This window comes from Chaetodon trifascialis, chromosome 9 (genome assembly GCF_039877785.1).
Source record: "Chaetodon trifascialis isolate fChaTrf1 chromosome 9, fChaTrf1.hap1, whole genome shotgun sequence".
In the NCBI taxonomy this organism is placed as follows: Eukaryota; Metazoa; Chordata; class Actinopteri; order Chaetodontiformes; family Chaetodontidae; genus Chaetodon; species Chaetodon trifascialis.
In genome coordinates this window covers 23,285,876-23,304,254 of record NC_092064.1, presented here as the reverse complement: position 1 = coordinate 23,304,254, position 18,379 = coordinate 23,285,876, and the positions used below count along the sequence as shown (strand labels likewise).

Here is an 18,379-nt window from a genome sequence, read left to right as displayed (position 1 = left end):
CTGGTAAGCCTTCATATCTAGTCTGTACAGAATGTAATAAAGCTGAATGTGTACCCCAAAGGCCTGCAGAGCGCCTCATGTCTTCACACTGTGCTCTTGATGTCAATGACTATGGAGTAACTGACCAGCTGACTGTGTTCTTTACTGTCGTTTTCCATCGCTGGTGGCTTCTTGACCTCAGGAGAGCCGGGCTCTTGCATCAGAGCTGTCAAGGCAGAGAGAGACTCCTGCTTCTGGATCACAGAGGGAGGAAGGAAACAGGCATAATGACTGAGCAAAACCAGGAAAACAAGATGAATTTACAATGAAAAACATGATTTATGACAAACAACTGATGATGCAAATGCACTTTATAAGAGGAGACTTTTTTGAGTCAGTGTAGTCTTACCTTGTACTGTGCTTTGCTTTTTCCTTTGCTGTAAAACAAAACAAAAAGATTATTCATTATTATTTTGTAATGCTAAATGTCACCACTAGATGGCACTGCGACCCAATCTGACAGGCAGTCAGTTGCAGTGGGTTTGGGTTGCAGTCGCAGGTGTGAATGTGACGTGAATATCAATGGAGATGAGCGGTGACCTGAGTCCTCATCATTGATCTCTGATGTCAGAGGCAGCAGCTCGCTTTGTACATGATGACCTCGGTGACCACAGCCCAATGAAGATCTGCTGCCGTCAAAAAGTGTCCCCGGTTTTCGAGGGGAGGGTGAGGGGGGGTTTGACGTTACTCCCAGAATAGCTCCTCTCCCGGGGAGTCATGTTTTCTTGTGTACGTTGTTGTACGCAGTGTGACTGACCTTCCCAAATTAGCCTGACAGGACCCTCCCACCGGAGCGGGGGATAATGGGAGCGAGGTTCTATCAACCAATGGCACCTTGACCAAATGTTCTGACCGGAGAGCGAGGCCTATTGAAAGCGCCTCTGTTGTGCAGCACAGTGCAGTTTTATTCACAGCGAGACCTGATCTGATCCTGACAAACATTCTCCAGAGAAGTTTGGCAGTGGGTGTGGAAATGTGCAAACTTCTGCAGGCAGAAAACCATAAACATTTCTGGGATTGTGACACATATCCCACATCAGTCATTAAACACCAGTGACTCACTGATTTTTTCCAACAGCAATAAGATTAAGAGATGGATTTATGGCCTTTTTTTGATGAATGGCAGCTTGAATTTCATTATACTAATAACTTCCGAAGATGTGGAGTTTTTGAACCTTTTACGCTCATTTTTGTAATGTGGCAGGGATGATAATGAGCCAGCTAACAGCAGCCTTTTGTAGAAGTAGCACTGCAAAAAAAAAAGCCAGAGCAGGAAATTGGAAAATAAATCTGTTGTTCTTGCTGAGAGAGGGAACATCTTCTACCTGTCTGCAAGCAGGGCTGCGGTGGCAGAGGCACCTGTCTGTTTCAGCCACATTACTTCCTGTTTGTGATACTGGGGTTTTGGTGAGTTGGGTTAACGATCCGTGCATCCTGTTTGTCTCAATTGTAGGTGCCAGCAGCGCTGCCCTCATTTTGCTAATCGACACATCACCTGTCGAGCTACAACCTGTCACCTGTGGAGACGTTTAACTCACCAGCACACCCAGAGAACGACCACGAGGATGAGCATGATGGCCGAGGCGGAGGAGACGCTGATCATGGACTTCAGTGCTATAACACACACACACACACACACACACGCACACGCACACACACACACACACACACACACACACACACACACACAGAGCTGTCAAAGCCACAAATACTAGCTGATAGCATGCGCAGCGTGTGGATATGATCAGAATTTCCTGAGTAAACAGATCAGTCTGTGAATGTAGAGGAAAACAAAACACTCACCAAACACTTTGTCCTCGCTCGTGACCTCCACCTGAATGTTGACTGTGGCTGTGTGGTGATAGAAGGATGCCTGGCAGGTGTACAGGCCTTCATCCCGCTCTGTGAGCTCCCACTGGAAGACCATCGCAGCCCCTTCCATTTGGACAAATGAGCCATCGCTCCTGAAACACAAGTGACTTTTAACTGAAGAAGGCTGGGAGAGTCCCAGCACATCTGTTCCTCCTAAAAACACAAATCTTCTAAATTGCACCATAACTATGAAGTTTATTTGTTTTAGAAGTGATCGATGATTTTCTAAAAAACCTGAACTTTTGCAAATGTTACTCAAATATGTATCAGTTGGGGGATATTTTCAGCTGCGGATTAAAGCACATTTTGGTACTCCAGTGGGTATTATGGCATCAAATCAGTGCTGGTTTTAATTTTTTCATCCAAATTTTTGACTCTAAGAAAAATATAGATTATCCCCAAACGTATACTTTGATGTCACATCATAATGGATGAATGTCCATGTTATGGAAACTATCCAGGTTACATTTTCAGGCTAATAAATCTTAACTCCAAGTGTATTAGCTCCTTTAAATGGGGAGAGGATGAGTTTTGTACAGCAGACTGTGTGTACAGGTGCTTCCTTGTGATATTTAGGTGACAGATCATCGTGGATGCACCACCTTTTACAGTCGAGGTTGTACTCTGGGATGTTGCCTTCGACTCGGAGCAGCACTCTCTGGTTGTGATGGTTTTGCTGCAGAGTCAGTCTGTGTGTGATGGGTTTGCCACCGTAGCGGCTTCGCAGAGGCGTTGTGTGGTTTAGGACTCTCACAGAGGAAATGTCTGCAGACAAGACAGTTGAAATTTGAAGATGAACCTTGCATCTTTGGATCTCACAACGCATTTATGTGGATTTCTACATTTGGAATAACTGAGGTGTTCATGTGAGGGTTGTTTCTGTTAAACTCACAGTATCTGGGGATATGAATCGTCCTCTTCTCTGAGGTTCCCTGGTTGAAATGATACACACATGTCAGGTCCTGCCCTTCATGAAGGGCCAGAGGAAACTGATAAGTCAGCCTGGCTTTCAGGACTTGGCCTTCATACTCTGACTGCAGGGAACTTTGGCTTTGGGCATTTTCGGGAAGAACCCAGGCGAGGTTGGTCCCGACACCCTCCCCTCTGCAGTCACACACTGCCAGCCAGAGGGGCGAGTCCTGCTGTCTCTGCACAGACACACTCAGCAGACGGGCTTCTGAAAAAGAAAACAAGGGGTGACAGGAAGGGCTGAGCAGCTGTGCGAGTGTGTCACAAAGAGAAATGTCTCAAAGAAAGAAATCACGTACTGTGCTCAAGAATGTGTATTGTTCTTTTTTCTGGTGCCTCCAAGCTTAGATGCTCCACCATGCAGGTCAAATTCTGACCAGAATACAAAGAAGACAAAAAGTGCACAGAGCTGCGGGCCGATACCAAACCACCAGCCTGGACTTCAGTCTCCGACAGATAGCTGATGCTGCTGTCACTGTTCCCAACATGCCAGGTTATAGCTGCTGCAGGGGCGACACTGTCCACAGAGCAGTCCACCTTTGTATACTCGCCATCGTCTTTCCACTCCGTGCTGGAGTTGATGGTGATGTTCGGGAGAGCTGCATGGGAAAGAGGAAATATACCACAGGAAGTGAGGGGTTTCTTTGGAGAAAAAGATTAAATCTATGGTGCGCTTACACGGCCAAACATGTCCACTACCCAGACAAAATTATCCATCGGCTGATTTGTTGAACATACCGCAAAGAGGGAGTGTTATACTTCTGTTCTCTGGCTCCTCAAACGCAGGGTGATTTATCACACACTCTGCAGTGAACTCCCAAGGCGAGCAGGCAGGGAGGAGTAAAACTCCCTTGACAGAGTGGCTTCCATTATGAGAAGTGAAATTGAACCTAGTGACTCCAGACACACCCTCTGGTAGAAGCCAGGACAGGTTGGCTGCAGGAACAGCATCAGCTGCTGAGCACTCAATCACCCGGTGTCCATCTCCAGTCTGCAAATCAACTCGTATTGTGGGAGGAACTGAGAGGAAGAGCGCGGAGAGAAGGCCTCATATCAATATTTCAGAGCCAGACGATGCAGAGTATTCAAAATGTATTCATGAAAGTCTTTTACGGAATATATGCGAAGAGTTTCACCCACCAAGCTCCATAACGTGAGGTTTGACGGTGACATTAAACTTCAGCGTCGCTTGAAGATGGTGATACGAGAAGAGACATTCATACAGGCCAGCATGCTGATGCCCCAAAGGACCCTGAACCGTGAGGCTGCTGTCAACCAGCTCCACACCCTCAGGCAAGAGCCCATCATCTCTAAAGAGAAAAATAAATAATTGTGCAAAGAGGAAATCATGCTTCAGTTTACCAATATTCAATTATTACAGTTAAATATTGAGTAAATGATTATTTCCATCAGGAAACGTGTCTGAATCTGGTTCCTGCAGTCTGTCACTTGTGGTTTGGTGCCATCGAACGTGTGACCACATCCTCCACAAGATACGTAGGTAGTTTCAGTTGACTGTATACTGTATTTACATGACAGGAAAAAAATTATACCAATGTCTCCTGTTTCTCAGTATTTCTCACCTTGTTATTCTTTTTTTTTCTCCACGTGAAAAAGAAAAAAACAAAAGAACAAAAACAATAAGAAAAAAATCACAGCTGAGAAATTGCCAGATTTTACGTCAGGTGCATCTGAGGAGTGTGGAGCATGCATGTGCAATGACACATCAATCGATCGGTTCAATGAAAACTGATTATTGATCGAACTGGCACCTGACAGCACATTGAGATCAAGACGTAAGCCGAGACATTAAGTCTTAAAGGGCTGAACCAGAGATTTAATGTCTCACTTCCATAAAATTAAGATATTCACAAAATCCAAAGCTGCTGAGGCCAAGATGTCCTAACGTTTAGTCTCTAGCATGCAACTTAATCCTCTCCTGCCTGGTAAATGTCCTTCAAACATCAAACATCCACAGTTTGTAACAGAAGCTCTCTGCTAAAAATTGTAAGTCCAAAAAAATTTTGAATAACCTCAATGAGGACATCAGGGTTATTTTTCATGCTGCAGAGAGCTCCTTTAGAGCAACAGAAGTTAGTGTTTTCACATATTGAGTAGTACTTTCCATGAAACTTTATGTGTAAAATGTTCCTTTTACACCAAATATTTCTTACTTTTTGCAGGTAACATTGTAACGCGGCACGTTCCCATTGACCTGCAGCCCGATGACGGCGTCACTCTGTCCTTCCTGCAGCTCTAAAGACTCACTCTCTTGGAAGTCATCGCTGTTGCTTCCCAGCTCTGAGGTCAACAGCTGAACTCCTGACAAATCTACAGAGCAGAAAGCACATCTCTGTTTTCTGTAACTTGTACCTCGTGAGCGTCTGCAGAGTTTTTCAAATGTGAAGCACTGATAGTACTCACAGAAGGACGGCAGTGCGATGACTCGTGACACTCTGTGTGTAAATTTGGGGTGGTCAAACACACAGGTGACATTGTGCCCCTCATACTCTGCTGCAGGCAGGAGGACTGAGCTTGTTTGTGTATCTGAGTCTGTGCCGGTCCTCCTCTGCGGCTCCTCATCGGTGTTCAAAGCCAATGAGATGTTAGTATCAGGTCTCCCTCCAGATGAAATGCAGGAGACCACCCAGAACTCACTTCCTCCTTGTTGTACCATCTCTGCTTTAATGGTCACGTTTGGCCTCGCTGCAGAGCAGGAAGAAAGGCGAGAAGAGTAATTCTTTCACAAGGTCTAATGTTTTTTCCAGCAAATTAAGAAGTCAGATAGCAAGTTGAGACTCAGGGTGTTTTTGTTAAATAGGAAGCCGTGGCCGGATGAGCTGAATGTTAGCTAAACACAGGCTGTAAGGGGCTTCTGCTTGGGTTTTTGGAGAGTGCTGACTTAGGCTTATCACCTGTCCCATCTGTTGGCCGGGCTGCAGCTGGGAGCAGATGTCTGGCCCAGCTGCTGTCCAACCAAAGCTGAGAGAACTGCAGGCTTTAATACAGAGAATCAGCAGAGATCAGAGTCTATTATCAAATACATAAAAGCCGCGGTGTCACACAATTACCAGCCATCCCTAATGAGTAAGAGAAGTGAGCTAGCGCCTCATAATAGCTCAGGTGTTGAAGAAGGGTATGTACGATTAAAGTGAGCTAAAGCACTTTGGCTTTAAAATTTCCATCTGTTAACACCTACAGTTATGTGCGGATTTAACCACTGCAGTTAGAAAATTACCTAAGCTGCAGTACTTCAGTGGAGTGTGCATGAGCTGGCTGGCATGGCTCATGCTAATGTTACCTTGCAGAATGCCACACGAGCATTCACTCGAGTCATGAAGGGATCTGGATGCTCTGCAAGGGTGGATGCAAAGGCCATCTCAAAAACATGGCCAAATTAAGACAGAAACTGCTTAATTAAACACAAGAGTATTTACTTGATTTATTTGGGACACCTATTTTGTCTTATGTGCTAGAGGAAGTGTATGTACCATGTCACCAAAGCCCACATTTGGGGTGTGAACTGATAATTTCTGGGTCAGTTCCTGAGACACTAGGGTGTTTTTTTTGTTTGTTTGTTTTTTTTTTGTTTTTTTAACCATGTATGTGCTAAAGTTTTCCGTTTGACTTTAAGATACATTCATAGGAGTGAAATTCACTGAAGCGTTATCTCGGGGTGAATTGTGCAGCGTCTGATTTTTTTGGCCACTGGGGGGCAGCAGAATCAATACAGTGACATATTGTTTTAAGTTGAAGAGGAGGACTTGTTCTCAAACCGCTGCTTAAAAAAGCACATTCAGCAATTACAGAACAACATTAGTGTTCATTTGGAGTCGTGTTTTGATGTAAGTCTACGCTATGTTCACGAACTAGTTGCTAACTTCATCAGAGCTTTTTCAGTTCTCTTCTTTGCAGCTGGTAAGTGGGAACCAAAGCAGCAAGTCTGAAAGAGGCTCAACGCTCATTTAGGCAGAGTGAAACTGCAGATTCAGGTTATAATTCTCTGAGGACTGATTACTATCATTCACACCTTGTTGTTTTATACACGTGGTCAATTTAGCTGATAAAAGTCAATGGAACAAAACACTGTGACCAAATAAAGTGACAATTTCTATCTCCATCTCACTCTGCACTCATTAATATTTTACTTAGCATGAAAGTTTTTCGCCACTATGCGAGTAAAAAATTTTTTGCAAGAAATCAAACTGGAGAAATGCAGCCACCACATTGCCCTCTGCACTGCGATATGATGCTGTTAATAATTAGTTAGGTGGTTACTGCATTATGGCGTTCCATATGCTCGACGCCGGTGAAAGAGTGCATTCCCACATGACTGTGTAATGTGATTTATGGTCCGTCACTGCCTATGTGGAGCAGAGTCAGAAGGAACGGCCAGCGTGAAAAATCAGCTCAAGAAACTTATTGTGTTGTGAGACGCTGAGTCATGATGTGTGATTATAAAACTCAGACCTGTGATATAATACAATACATCACCTCCCGGCAACACAGATGCACAAACACAACAGCAGCGGCATGCTCAGCTGTGACTGTGAGCTTACTGTACGTTTCCACCCTCGCTGTGGTGAGTTTGGGTGTTGGGAGGGTTGGGTGTTGGATCTTGCAGGTCACACTGTCCTCGTCCTGCAGGTGGGTGGGGAAACGGAGGATGCTGCTCAGGGTGGAGGTGCCGTTTGAGTGCGTCGTCTCGCTCACATACTCAGTGAAAAAGTCATCTGAGGGAGGAAGGCCGCTGACTAACCAGCTGATCTGAGGCAGAGGCCTGGCTCCAGCAGCAGAGCACGACACTGACTGGTAGTGAGAGCCGTTTAAGATCTCTGCATTCACCAGGATCTGGATATCAGGCTGAGCTGTTAGTGAATGAACAAGTAAACACGACCTTAAATGCGCTGGCTCAAAGATTTGGACATTTTTATTTTAAATTCTGGCATCCTGCATTATTGGCTTGGCTTACCTACAACAGTGACGAATACGTTGTCAGAATAATTCTCTTCCTCCGATTCAAACTCACAGATGTACTCTCCCTCTACTTCCACACTGGACACGTTCATCTTAACTGTGAGGTTGCTGACAGAGTCTGGGTGTGAGAAGCCATCACGGCTGAATGGTTTGCCGTTGCGAAATCCTGCCAGTCGTTTGGACTTAACTTTAGGGTTAATCTGCCGTTTCCACTCGGCGCTCTCAAGCTCACTATCACCCAGATATCTACAGCGCAGGTACACGTCCTCTCCCAGGACAGCTGTGACGTTCCGGGTGGTCTCAATTGGCTCTCCACCCAGACCTGAAATGAGAGGTCATAAATTCACCTGAACAGTCTTAAAATTGCAAACACAAGCAAAGCAGAAATGTCTTGAGGCGGGTAATGTCATTGTTCCTCTTCCTGAGAGGACGGACAGCAGGCTGATAGATGTCCACTGTTGTGCCTATGAAAGGGGTTTTCACACATCCCATTGTCTTTGACTGGTGAAGAGAAACCGTGATGGATGAGGCAGACTAACCGGGTCAGTGGTTATAAGGTTCTCAGTCCTTTTATCATAATTAGAACGTGCCAGTGGCTAATCAATATAAACAAGACTAAGCCCTGCTTTGCACTAAATGCTAATGTCAGCATGCTAACATGCTCACAGTCACAAAGCTAACATGCTGATGTTCAATTCAAATGAGCTTAAATGCAAAATCTTACATATATAGGGAGATTTGAAAGAGCAGATAAATTATTAAAATTCAAAGTTGTCTTTTTTTCTTGTTTTCCTCTCTCCCTCTTTTGCATTGGGCATAAAACATGAAAATCTGTATTAGACAAACTGCAACTGTAACCTGATGGTGGCACTAGATGAAAAGTCAGGGCGTTTACTAAAGTTATTAAAACTGATCCTGAGGGTAACGGGAATATGTGAACTACTTTCATGGCAATCCATCTGATAGCTGTTGAGACATTTCCCTCAAATGTCAACCTCATAGTGGTGCTAGAGGGAACATCAGGGGATCAACAAAGTCATTAGGATTCATCCTCTGGGCACCATGAACATCTGTGCAATGTTGTGCACCAATCCATCCAGAAACCAAAGAAATTGTTGGTTTCTTTGTAGATAAAAGAGCTTGGTCTGTACCAGCTCTATATGGAAAGTGTCCTGAGACAACTTCTGTTGTGATTTGGCGCTATACAAATAAAATTGAATTGAATTGAATTGAATTGAATTGAATTGAATTGAATTGAATTGAATTGAATTGAATTGAATTGAATTGAATTGGGGCTGCACGGTGGCGCAGCAGGTAGTGCGCGTGCCTCACAGCACGAAGGTTGCCGGTTCGATCCCCGGGTCAGGCGGGGCCTTTCTGTGTGAAGTTTGCATGTTCTTCCCGTGCATGCGTGGGTTCTCTCCGGGTACTCCGGCTTCCTCCCACAGACCAAAAACATGCTCATTAGGTTAATTGATGACTCTAAATTGTCCGTAGGTGTGAGTGTGAGTGTGAATGGTTGTTTGTCTTTGCATGTTGCCCTGCAATCGGCTGGCGACCGGTTCAGGGTGTACCCCGCCTCTCGCCCATTGTAGCTGGGACAGGCTCCAGCCCCCCGCAACCCCGAAACGGATAGGCGGTATAGATAATGGATGGATGAATTGAATTGAATTGAAATTGAAATTGAATTGAATAGATGTGGAGGTATTTCAGTGGATATGGGAGACTTTGACCTGCTGGTAGCACCAGAAGAAAAGTCATTCAGATTCATCTTCTGGGGACCATGAATGGCTGTGCAACATTTCATGGCAATAGATCCAATAGAACTGAGATATTTCAGTCTGGAGTGGACTGAAGAGAACATTGATATCTGTAAATTCACTAAACATGAGTGAAAGACATGAAGCTGCACCCAAAAAGTATTACGAGTTCAAGTTTAAGTTGAAGATGGAGTGGCTCTCTAATACTCTCTAAAGGGCTGAATGCAGGAATTAGAGTTTGAGCACACAGTGACACTTGACAAATGTGGCCTTGTCCCCTCAGTGTATATTTAATAGAAGACTCCATTATGTTAATGAAATGAAAACAGTCCAAAAGTTACGCCCTGATCCATACACAGACACCGACGACCTCTTCCTTCCACACTTGAGAAATCAGCCATGATTAGGGGAGGTTTCAGAGGAAAGAACATTTAATAGAAGCTGACAGGTTTTAGCACTTGCAGAAAGGACAGTGTGCAGACTCTGATGCATACCAAGTCTCTTTCATCCTGCTTCCTCTGCTGACTTTATCAAAGTGCACTCGAGGACACAGTTGCTCTATCAGCCAGTTGAATCCAAGAAGCTCTATTCAGCTTTAGATACATGATGAGTGAAATGATGACAACTTGCTGCTGCGTTGCTTCTCGGAAAACCATTGAGCATGCAGCCAGCTGCTGCAGTCTAAACTGTTTGCATCAAACACTGTTAAAGCTGAAATGCTGTTGGTCTTACTATACATCACAGCAAATGGAAACAATGTGGAGAGCCTCCAAAGCCTTTTAAGAGGAAAGGACACAGAAGGAAAGAAATAAATATGCTGTACGGGTTCAATTATGCCTTGTGGGTTCATAATTCATTTGCCCTTGCAGGTTATTGCCAAAATAAATGTCAGCCAAGCAGGGAAAAGGCACACCTTAAGGATACAAACGAAGCAATAACTGAGAAAGAAATCAGGTATTCATGCACTGCATCATATTTCCTCAGCCCCAGGGGCTTCTTTTTCGCACCAAACAGCAGCCATTCACCCGTGGCACACAGCAACTCTTCCTTTGCAGGCTGGGGATGTGGTAAACAAAGAAGACTTTCGACTCTAAAAAACAGCACTTTTTCACACGTTTGTACTTTCATCTCCAGCTGGAAGTCCCAGTGACTCTGCAGAAACAAAGGCTTCATACTACAACTAAAACCGTGCAGTGGGATCTCTGAATAAGTGCAGCCTGCAGAGGGTTTTCCCTTTACACGAGAAAAAAAAAAACCTCAACGACCCTCATATTAACTTTTAACGGCTGTAAAGAAACTAATGTGGTTTTAGGTGGCACCTCTGATCAATAATAACGAACTGCCACATGCCATCAGCAATATATAGCAGAAATAGTTATTATTTAGTGCATTCAAGATGCAACCAGCATGAGACTTTATCGCCTGTGTGCATTTCTAATTGGACTAATCAGTTAGAAAAACTGGTGCAGCACTGTTTAGTGTAAATGCCACAGGTTAAACAAGACCTTAAGGGCCAGTAAAACACACCCGTAAACAGCTGACAGTCACAGACGGATTGTAACTCTGCAGACTTACCCTGAATTTCCAAGCAGTGAGCAACATTTAGGACAAGACCCAAAATCAACAGCCCTGAGCATCCCATGATGGTGTCATTCAGTGAAATAGAATTGAACTGACTGTATGTAAGGCATAAGGGTATTTTAAGTGTGTGTGTGTGTCTGTGTGTGTACATGCATGCGTGTGTGTGCGTCCTGTGGTTTATGGTTAGAGGTACACACCCTCCACAGCTGACACTGACATTGGTGCATGTTCCTTTGTGCGAGTACGTTTGCTGCCACTCGTACAGCCACATGCTGGATGTGTAGACCTACTTTCTCACACACACACACGTGCGTGCGCGCGCACACACACACATTCACATGCAAGTTAGCCGTGTGTAAAACCACTTCTCCCTTTTGCTTTCTGAAACAATAACTGGGCTTCTGTGTATCAGAGTTGCTGTTTTTCGGTTTGAGTCTGCTTTGTCCGAGTCGCCGTGCACCATGTGTCTGTTCAGTCACTCAGTCACCTCATATAGCCGGGCGCCTTGGGAAGTGGTAAAGCCCTGCATCATTCATACCACCCCGTGCCTGCTGGGGCACTCAGACACGTGCTGTCTGTGGCAGCACTAGCCCCTGTTCATGCCCTGCAGTTTGTGAAATCACTCACTTCTGGGTAATGTTTTATGGCATAATGCTCCTCTAATTCACTTTGAGACTATGTTTTTTTTCCACAGTCAGACTTATTTGCTGAGCACCATTTATCACCCTGTGAGGAAAACTGCAAACAGAAACAAACGTGGGTGTGAAAGGTAAGAGACATTTTGCAGGGACTCAGCATTGCACAGCACTTCAGGCCGGCTTATGTGAAATTGCCATCTTTTATTTCCTGTTAAAGTTGATCAACTTTAGTGTTGAGTCACCGATACCACAGTTGGATGACGGTGAATGAAAGGACCTAAAAACATCTGACACAAAGAAAATCACATTTTGATTGTGTGGTTTGTAACGGCTTTTTGAATCGTCTGGTATGAAACTGGCAAGGGTGGTGAGACATTTGTAGCCTGGGAAAGTGGGTTTCACAACAAAGAAAATAGTTGTGTCATCCTCTTTCTGTCTCTGCTTCACACACTCACTAGAGAAGCAGGCCATACACTAAACAGGCATCACATAAAATGCCTAAATTGCCTAGCCGTCCATACACCTTCAGGAAAATGCAGAATTCAAAGTCTCAGTTGTTTCTTTCTTTGCAGGATAAGAGGCGAAGGCCCTTTGGAATCAGGAGTCGCACACCTGAATCGCTCAGGTAAGAGCAGAGGAAGGAGCATAAGCAACATTCAGGCTCTATCTTTTTGACTGGTCAGGATCAAATTCAGATGTTTGATCCTTTCAAAAGGTACTTATTTCACCGCAACCTCCAGTTGAAGGTCCTTCAAAGGGTTTTAAGATAGCCAAGTGTTAATCAAGCCAAGTATCATATCTCTTCTTGTTAAGTTCCTTTGAGTTATTTTGTTTAATAAGACAGATTTGAAAGCAGATGAAAGGAAGCAAATCAGTTTCTGTAGAAATCAGCTTCTGAACCACACAGATAGATGGAGGAGGTTTTGTCGGGATGATCTGAGCGAGCGCTTATTATTTCCAGTCTTGCTCTTGATTCTGACTGCAGGATGATTATATCTCCGGAAGGTAAATCGCAGTTCAGTCCATTACTGAAAATTACATGCAACATTTGATTTGGAGGGCAAACACTTAACACGCAGTCGAGTCTATCTCTTAAAACCCGGTGTAATCACATGAACATGGAGCTGGTGGTCATTTTTCCAGCTAATTAAATTACCTGAAGTGGTTATTCCCTGAAGGTAGGCGGGGGTGAAGTGGAGTTTGGAGAAGGAGTCTGGAAACCTTCAGTCTTTTCCGGGAGTGCCCTACACTGTCTGCAAGCTAATGCATTTTACTGACAATGAATTGTTAACATTTCACAGACAAGGTACTTATAGATTTCACAGATGTACAACTGGCATCCTTTTCTCTTTATCATTTTCTCTATGGACACACATGCGGAAATTCAGCTGGAAAAAGGAAGCTGGTGATCAGCCAGTAATAACGTGTGTGCAGTAAAGCACCGGCCTGCGAAGGCTTGTGTGTTAACCTACTTAACTCTGTGCAACTTTATCATCGCTTTTTTCAGAGGAAAATCACTGATCATCTGCAGCATCGCGTCCTGCTGTTATTCATTTACAGCTGAGCTATCACCAAACCCTCCAGCCCTCACACACACGCTTGAACAGATTCCACACTGACACAAAACTTGATTGATGCGTCATTATCAATCTGAGTCGCATACCAGTATTGGCATGTGACACTGCTGGCATTGGTGTACAAAGAGGAATAAGGAAAACTAAATGTATCAGTACCATCAGCACGCACCTCTCTCTGGGCTTATATATCTTCAAGTACAATCTAATACTACTCACGTTTGAGAAAGACATGTGTGGTCTGCACCAGAGCGAAAGGACAAAGTCTGCTTGGAAAGGCCTCCAGAGCACATGTTGCCTCCATTGGTCTGGAAAATAAAGGAAAACAAGGTTTTAATTTGGGGAAGCTGCCAGAAGAGACATCTTTGCAGGTAAAATTAAAACTTATCTTTCAGCCTGGCTTTGCTGAAAAGCTTTGTAGTACTGAGGTCAAATGTGCTTCAGATAATACTTATTTGCTGTGTTGCTGAGGGTCAGGTGAGAGGATCGATAGCACTCAGGAGTCTGTTAGTATGAAGCGATTATGTCTGTCAGTGCAACATAATTCTGAACGCAAATTAGTCGTATATAAACAGAATTTCTGGAGGACAGGAGTTTGTTTTTACAGGAAGATGTTTTCTGGACAGAGCCAGGCCAGCTGTTCCCCCCTGCTTCCTGTTGTTGTGCTAAGCTAAGCTAACCATCTGCTGGCAATAACAGATGTCAGAGTGGTATCGATCTTCTCATCGAACTCTCAGAATGAAAATAAAGCCAAGTATTTCCTGTCATATCAAACTATTCCTTTAAAATTGAATACATTTTCTGCTGCTGCAAAAAGTAAAAGTACCAAAACAATACAACGACAACTTTATGCATTGTTTTGCACAGCATCATATTTTATTATCTGGCTGGTAAAACTTTTATCTGCACAGTAACCAGTCAAAAATGTATTGGGATGAAAAGTATAAGTGCACTTTAGCACTTAAGGAGATGGAAGTTAGTTGGGTCTCATCTTTTTGTTTTATTTTTAATTTTTTTTAACTTTTTTTTTTTTAGCATGGGTGAATGGTTGAATATTTTAGTGGCTTTATTTATCGTATTTTAACTTCTATTATCTACTGCCTTATTAGTTGCATTAGCTCCTAATGCACGATGTGACAGGTTGTTTATGCAGTTTTGATCGATTGATCGACTGATAATACTTTCTGCACACCAGCGATGAGGAGGTGCTGACCACAGAACAGCAGCTGCAGACTTGAAATCAGAGAAAAGAAAGATGTTTTGCCAACATTTACTACATATGTAATGCACATCGAGACACTGACAACTTGAATTCCTTCACGAAACATCCTGACCTTGTTTTTAAGAACACATAATGGTTACTGATGCGTTTTATTGGCTCCTATAAAACATTATACATCCACAATGAATCCTAATCATCTCGTGAATGTTTATGACTTGTTGTCTGACAACCTTCTAAAGTCCCATTACTTTTAATGCTTCTCAAATGCATCATTCAACAGTTTGACGTTGGAAACTTCACACACACACACGTGCGCGCGCGCACACACACACACACACACACACACACACACACACACACACACACACACACACACACACACAGTGTTAAGCTGTGGTTCTTCGTGAATCATAGCTTTCTGTGCACGCTTTGTTGTGTGTTTGTACCATAAGGTGACTCATACTGAAAGACTGCTTCGTATAATTTCTACAACTGTCAGAAAATGGCTGAGAGGTCACCAAACACATTCATGCTTGCACTTCTTGTGATGCCATATGAAGCAGAAAGTAGGAAGTTTTAGGGCAACTGCAAGCATCTTGAGTGAGTAACAATAGAATAAATGCTTTCAAATGCCAGAAAAAAAGCTCCTGCTGCAGCTTCTTTGTTCTTTTCTCCGTAAGAGTCGTAACTTCTCTGATCAATCTCTTCTTCTCTGATGCCCCAGTGTGCTTTAACAGTTGAGGAGGCCGGGACGCTGAGTGCTTAATGGTTACTTAGTTGGTGGAAATTACTCAAACAGTGATGTGGCAGTCTTGAAGATGATGCATCTGATGTTCAGGTCATGAGCCATTTATGTACTTCAAGAGTTGAGGCTGGACTGCAGAGTGCTTAATGGTTATTTAGTTGATGGAAATTACTCAAATATACTACGAAGAGTGGAAAAGCAACTCAGGTCATTACAGTAAGTAGAGGATGGAGCTTGGAAGAGGCTTTGTGATAAATGATACTGCTTTGAAATACATTTCAGGGAAGTACAGCCCTTTGTTTCCTCAGGCAGAAATCAGAAGAGTAACCATAGTGTCCGGCCAGCTGAACCTGAGGCTTTGGTGGCTCATGTGAGGACGGGAGGATTAGTCTCGTTCCAGGGGTGAAAAAAGCAAGCTGCTGGCACAGCATCAAGTGAGAATGTAAGTGAAATGGACAGCAGATGGCTGTGGTTCGTGCACCGGTTGTTTGGGACGCGCTGAGCATGGCCGGGCCTGTGCACCCCTCCAGACCTGGCACCCGTCCTGGCTTCTTCCACAACAGGACACTTCAACCATCGGGCTGCGAGTCTGTGCTAATGCAACCTGTACAAGTCCCATCAGGGGAGGAGGAGAGTTACTGAAGCTCATCCAAGGAAATGGAGCCATTTATAGCAAAAGAAACTCTTCATGAGACTCAAGGTCTCTTGTAGCTACAGTTTGTGGCCCTTTTTCTGCCACGTACATAACTGAGGGAGTAACTCTTGAATCTTGAACCTTGCTTTGATGCACAAACCACAAAGCTGTTGTTTTGTTGAAGCAGAACCAAAAGGCCACACCTCAGTAACCACCTCCAGCAGTGGTCGTGCAAAAAGGTCAGTCGGCTGTTGATTTGCAGGGATTTGATGACTCTTCAAAGGGACGTTCAATGGCTACAAATTGTCATGTTCATAGTAAAAGCATTGGATTAGTCACAGCTGCACATACATCTGTCCATAGAGGCCTCCTGGTTTGATGCATTCTTTTTTTAAAGAAAACACAACCTCCCATGGCATCGTCTTTTGTGCCTTTATTAGAGAGCTGATAACAGGAAATAAGAGGTGGGAAAAAGATGTTCAACAGAGATCCCTCCCCGGACTTAACTTGGGGCTGTTGCATTCATGGTCAGCACCTTAGCCCCTATGCTATGAGGGCGCTCCACTGTATTTTTATTTTGATTAAAAATTAGGTACTTATGCCTCGTTAAGATGACCGTTTCGCGGGTGGATTTCCAAAGCTTGAGGATTGAGTCAGAGGTGAGGTGCAGACCAGCCAAGGGGTTTATTTCACCAACAACGAACACACACATAGATGACAGCCATGGTTCTCAACACAAACACGACAGCCCACAGGCAGCATGTGATCCTGACAGCAGCCACACCTGATGGACACTGGCAGCCTGATATAGCCTGCCACTGGAATTAGCCTTAGCCTGTACCACGGTGTAGAGATGTGTGACCCTAACCTCACATCAGAAACTACTAAAGCACAGAACGGACACATAAAAATCTACATTCATATTGAAAGCCAACTACTTGCATTATCTGCACTTACTTTAAACAGCACATAGAAAAACAGGATTTCTCTACTTTACATTAATGTACTCTAAACACCCCTCCACTAATTACTACTTGGTATCTCCTGGAACCTTTAAACTGGCCAAACTAAGTTCACATAATGAATACACATTAAATACAACAATCTCAGTAAAATGCATCCAACCACAAAGGTTTGTGCAATAACTTCCTGCACCATGTCAGCTTATACAAGTTGCAAATCTATGTGATGTGAGTCAAGCTAACCTACAATATGTGCTATAAGCAAAGAAAACAGGTAATAAAGAGGACCTTCATCAAGATGTCACCCATTTGTCTGTACATGTTTCAGATCCTGCAGGTTCACTGGCTGCTAACTTTATGCAACTTTAAGAAGAAGAAGATCCAAATTAAACAGAAATACTTTTTAACCTATGCAACTATGGTAACTGTGGTGTGTTTATGGAAACACTGTGGTCATCACAAACAAATACTTGTTATGGTACGGTCATCAAATAAAACAAAGTTAAAGTTTGGGGAAGTTTGTGGTTGTGGTTAATTAAAAAGACCAACGTTTATTTCAGATCTGTCATGGGACACAATCTCTGACCTCCTGCGAGTGAGCTGTGCTACAAACTCATCCACATCTTTACTTTCCACCTTGCTGCAGAGAGGACGCACAACTTCCTGAGTAAGGTTGAACTTTGGCAGTCGGTGTGAACCATGAGGTGTGGAATAACAATATATCCCGAAACATACGCTGTAGGCAATTCAGGGATACACACACATACGTCTGACTGTCACCACTCAGCATTTATGCCTTCATGCTGTCTTGTGTTAAATAAAACCCTCATTTTCTGCTATGATTTGTCTGCTGCAGCTGAATTCGTGACAAAGTTACACACTACTGTGGAGGATGAATTATTGCCTATTGCTGTTTGGAGATGCCTACTGCGGGAGGTAATAAATGAGTTAAAGATGTTGCTTTCGTTGACAGCGAGCTCTTAATTAAAGCAGTGTGGGATAATGAGAGTTCACCTCCTCTCAAGCATGCACTGCACTAAACTCAGCTGACACGACAGAAAATTCACATGCAACCTTAGACCTGGGGGACAAATTACTCTGGCACCGGCCAGGCAGGGACTGTGCAGGGAGGCAAGCAGCAAATCAATACAGTTTTATAGACCTGGATCATGCCTAAATGGTGGTTCTTAGTTCTACTACTTTCATTCATCTCTCTGTCTTATGGCTGTTGAGGACAGGAGAGAGGCAGCACTCATGCACGTTCAGACTGCTGTGATGGAGATGATCGTGCGCTCCCTCTCCATTAGCTGATGTGAAGTCTATATTCTGACTGTTGGGTCAGGTTTTATAGTTGTATGAGTCTATTCCACGTTGCTCTGTACAGGATCAGGCTGCAAGTGCAAAAG

General features: G+C 43.8%; 1 protein-coding gene across 1 annotated transcript; it reads right to left on the bottom strand.

Moving 5' to 3' along the window:
* Positions 1–1,109: 1,109 nt before the first annotated feature.
* On the bottom strand, positions 1,110–11,270 carry LOC139336654 (uncharacterized). Its single transcript, XM_070970820.1, has 12 exons — positions 11,193–11,270; positions 7,853–8,179; positions 7,440–7,748; positions 5,305–5,586; positions 5,055–5,211; positions 4,021–4,190; positions 3,619–3,900; positions 3,180–3,479; positions 2,804–3,088; positions 2,514–2,676; positions 1,843–2,003; positions 1,110–1,653 (listed from the first exon to the last, which is right to left on the bottom strand). Exons 1-12 carry the CDS (start codon positions 11,257–11,259, stop codon positions 1,574–1,576), a joined length of 2,583 nt encoding a protein of 860 aa, XP_070826921.1. The 5' UTR covers positions 11,260–11,270; the 3' UTR covers positions 1,110–1,573.
* Positions 11,271–18,379: the final 7,109 nt, after the last annotated feature.

What these genes read in the sequence shown, in the direction of transcription:
- LOC139336654 (XM_070970820.1), bottom strand. Translation starts at nt 11,259, where the DNA reads ATGGGATGCTCAGGGCTGTTGATTTTGGGTCTTGTCCTAAATGTTGCT. An exon ending in TCACTGCTTGGAAATTCAGG is followed by an intron (nt 8,180 to 11,192) that starts GTAAGTCTGCAG and finishes CTCTCATTTCAG; the next exon opens with GTCTGGGTGGAGAGCCAATT. An exon ending in GAGCGAGGACAAAGTGTTTG is followed by an intron (nt 1,654 to 1,842) that starts GTGAGTGTTTTG and finishes TGTGTGTTATAG; the next exon opens with CACTGAAGTCCATGATCAGC.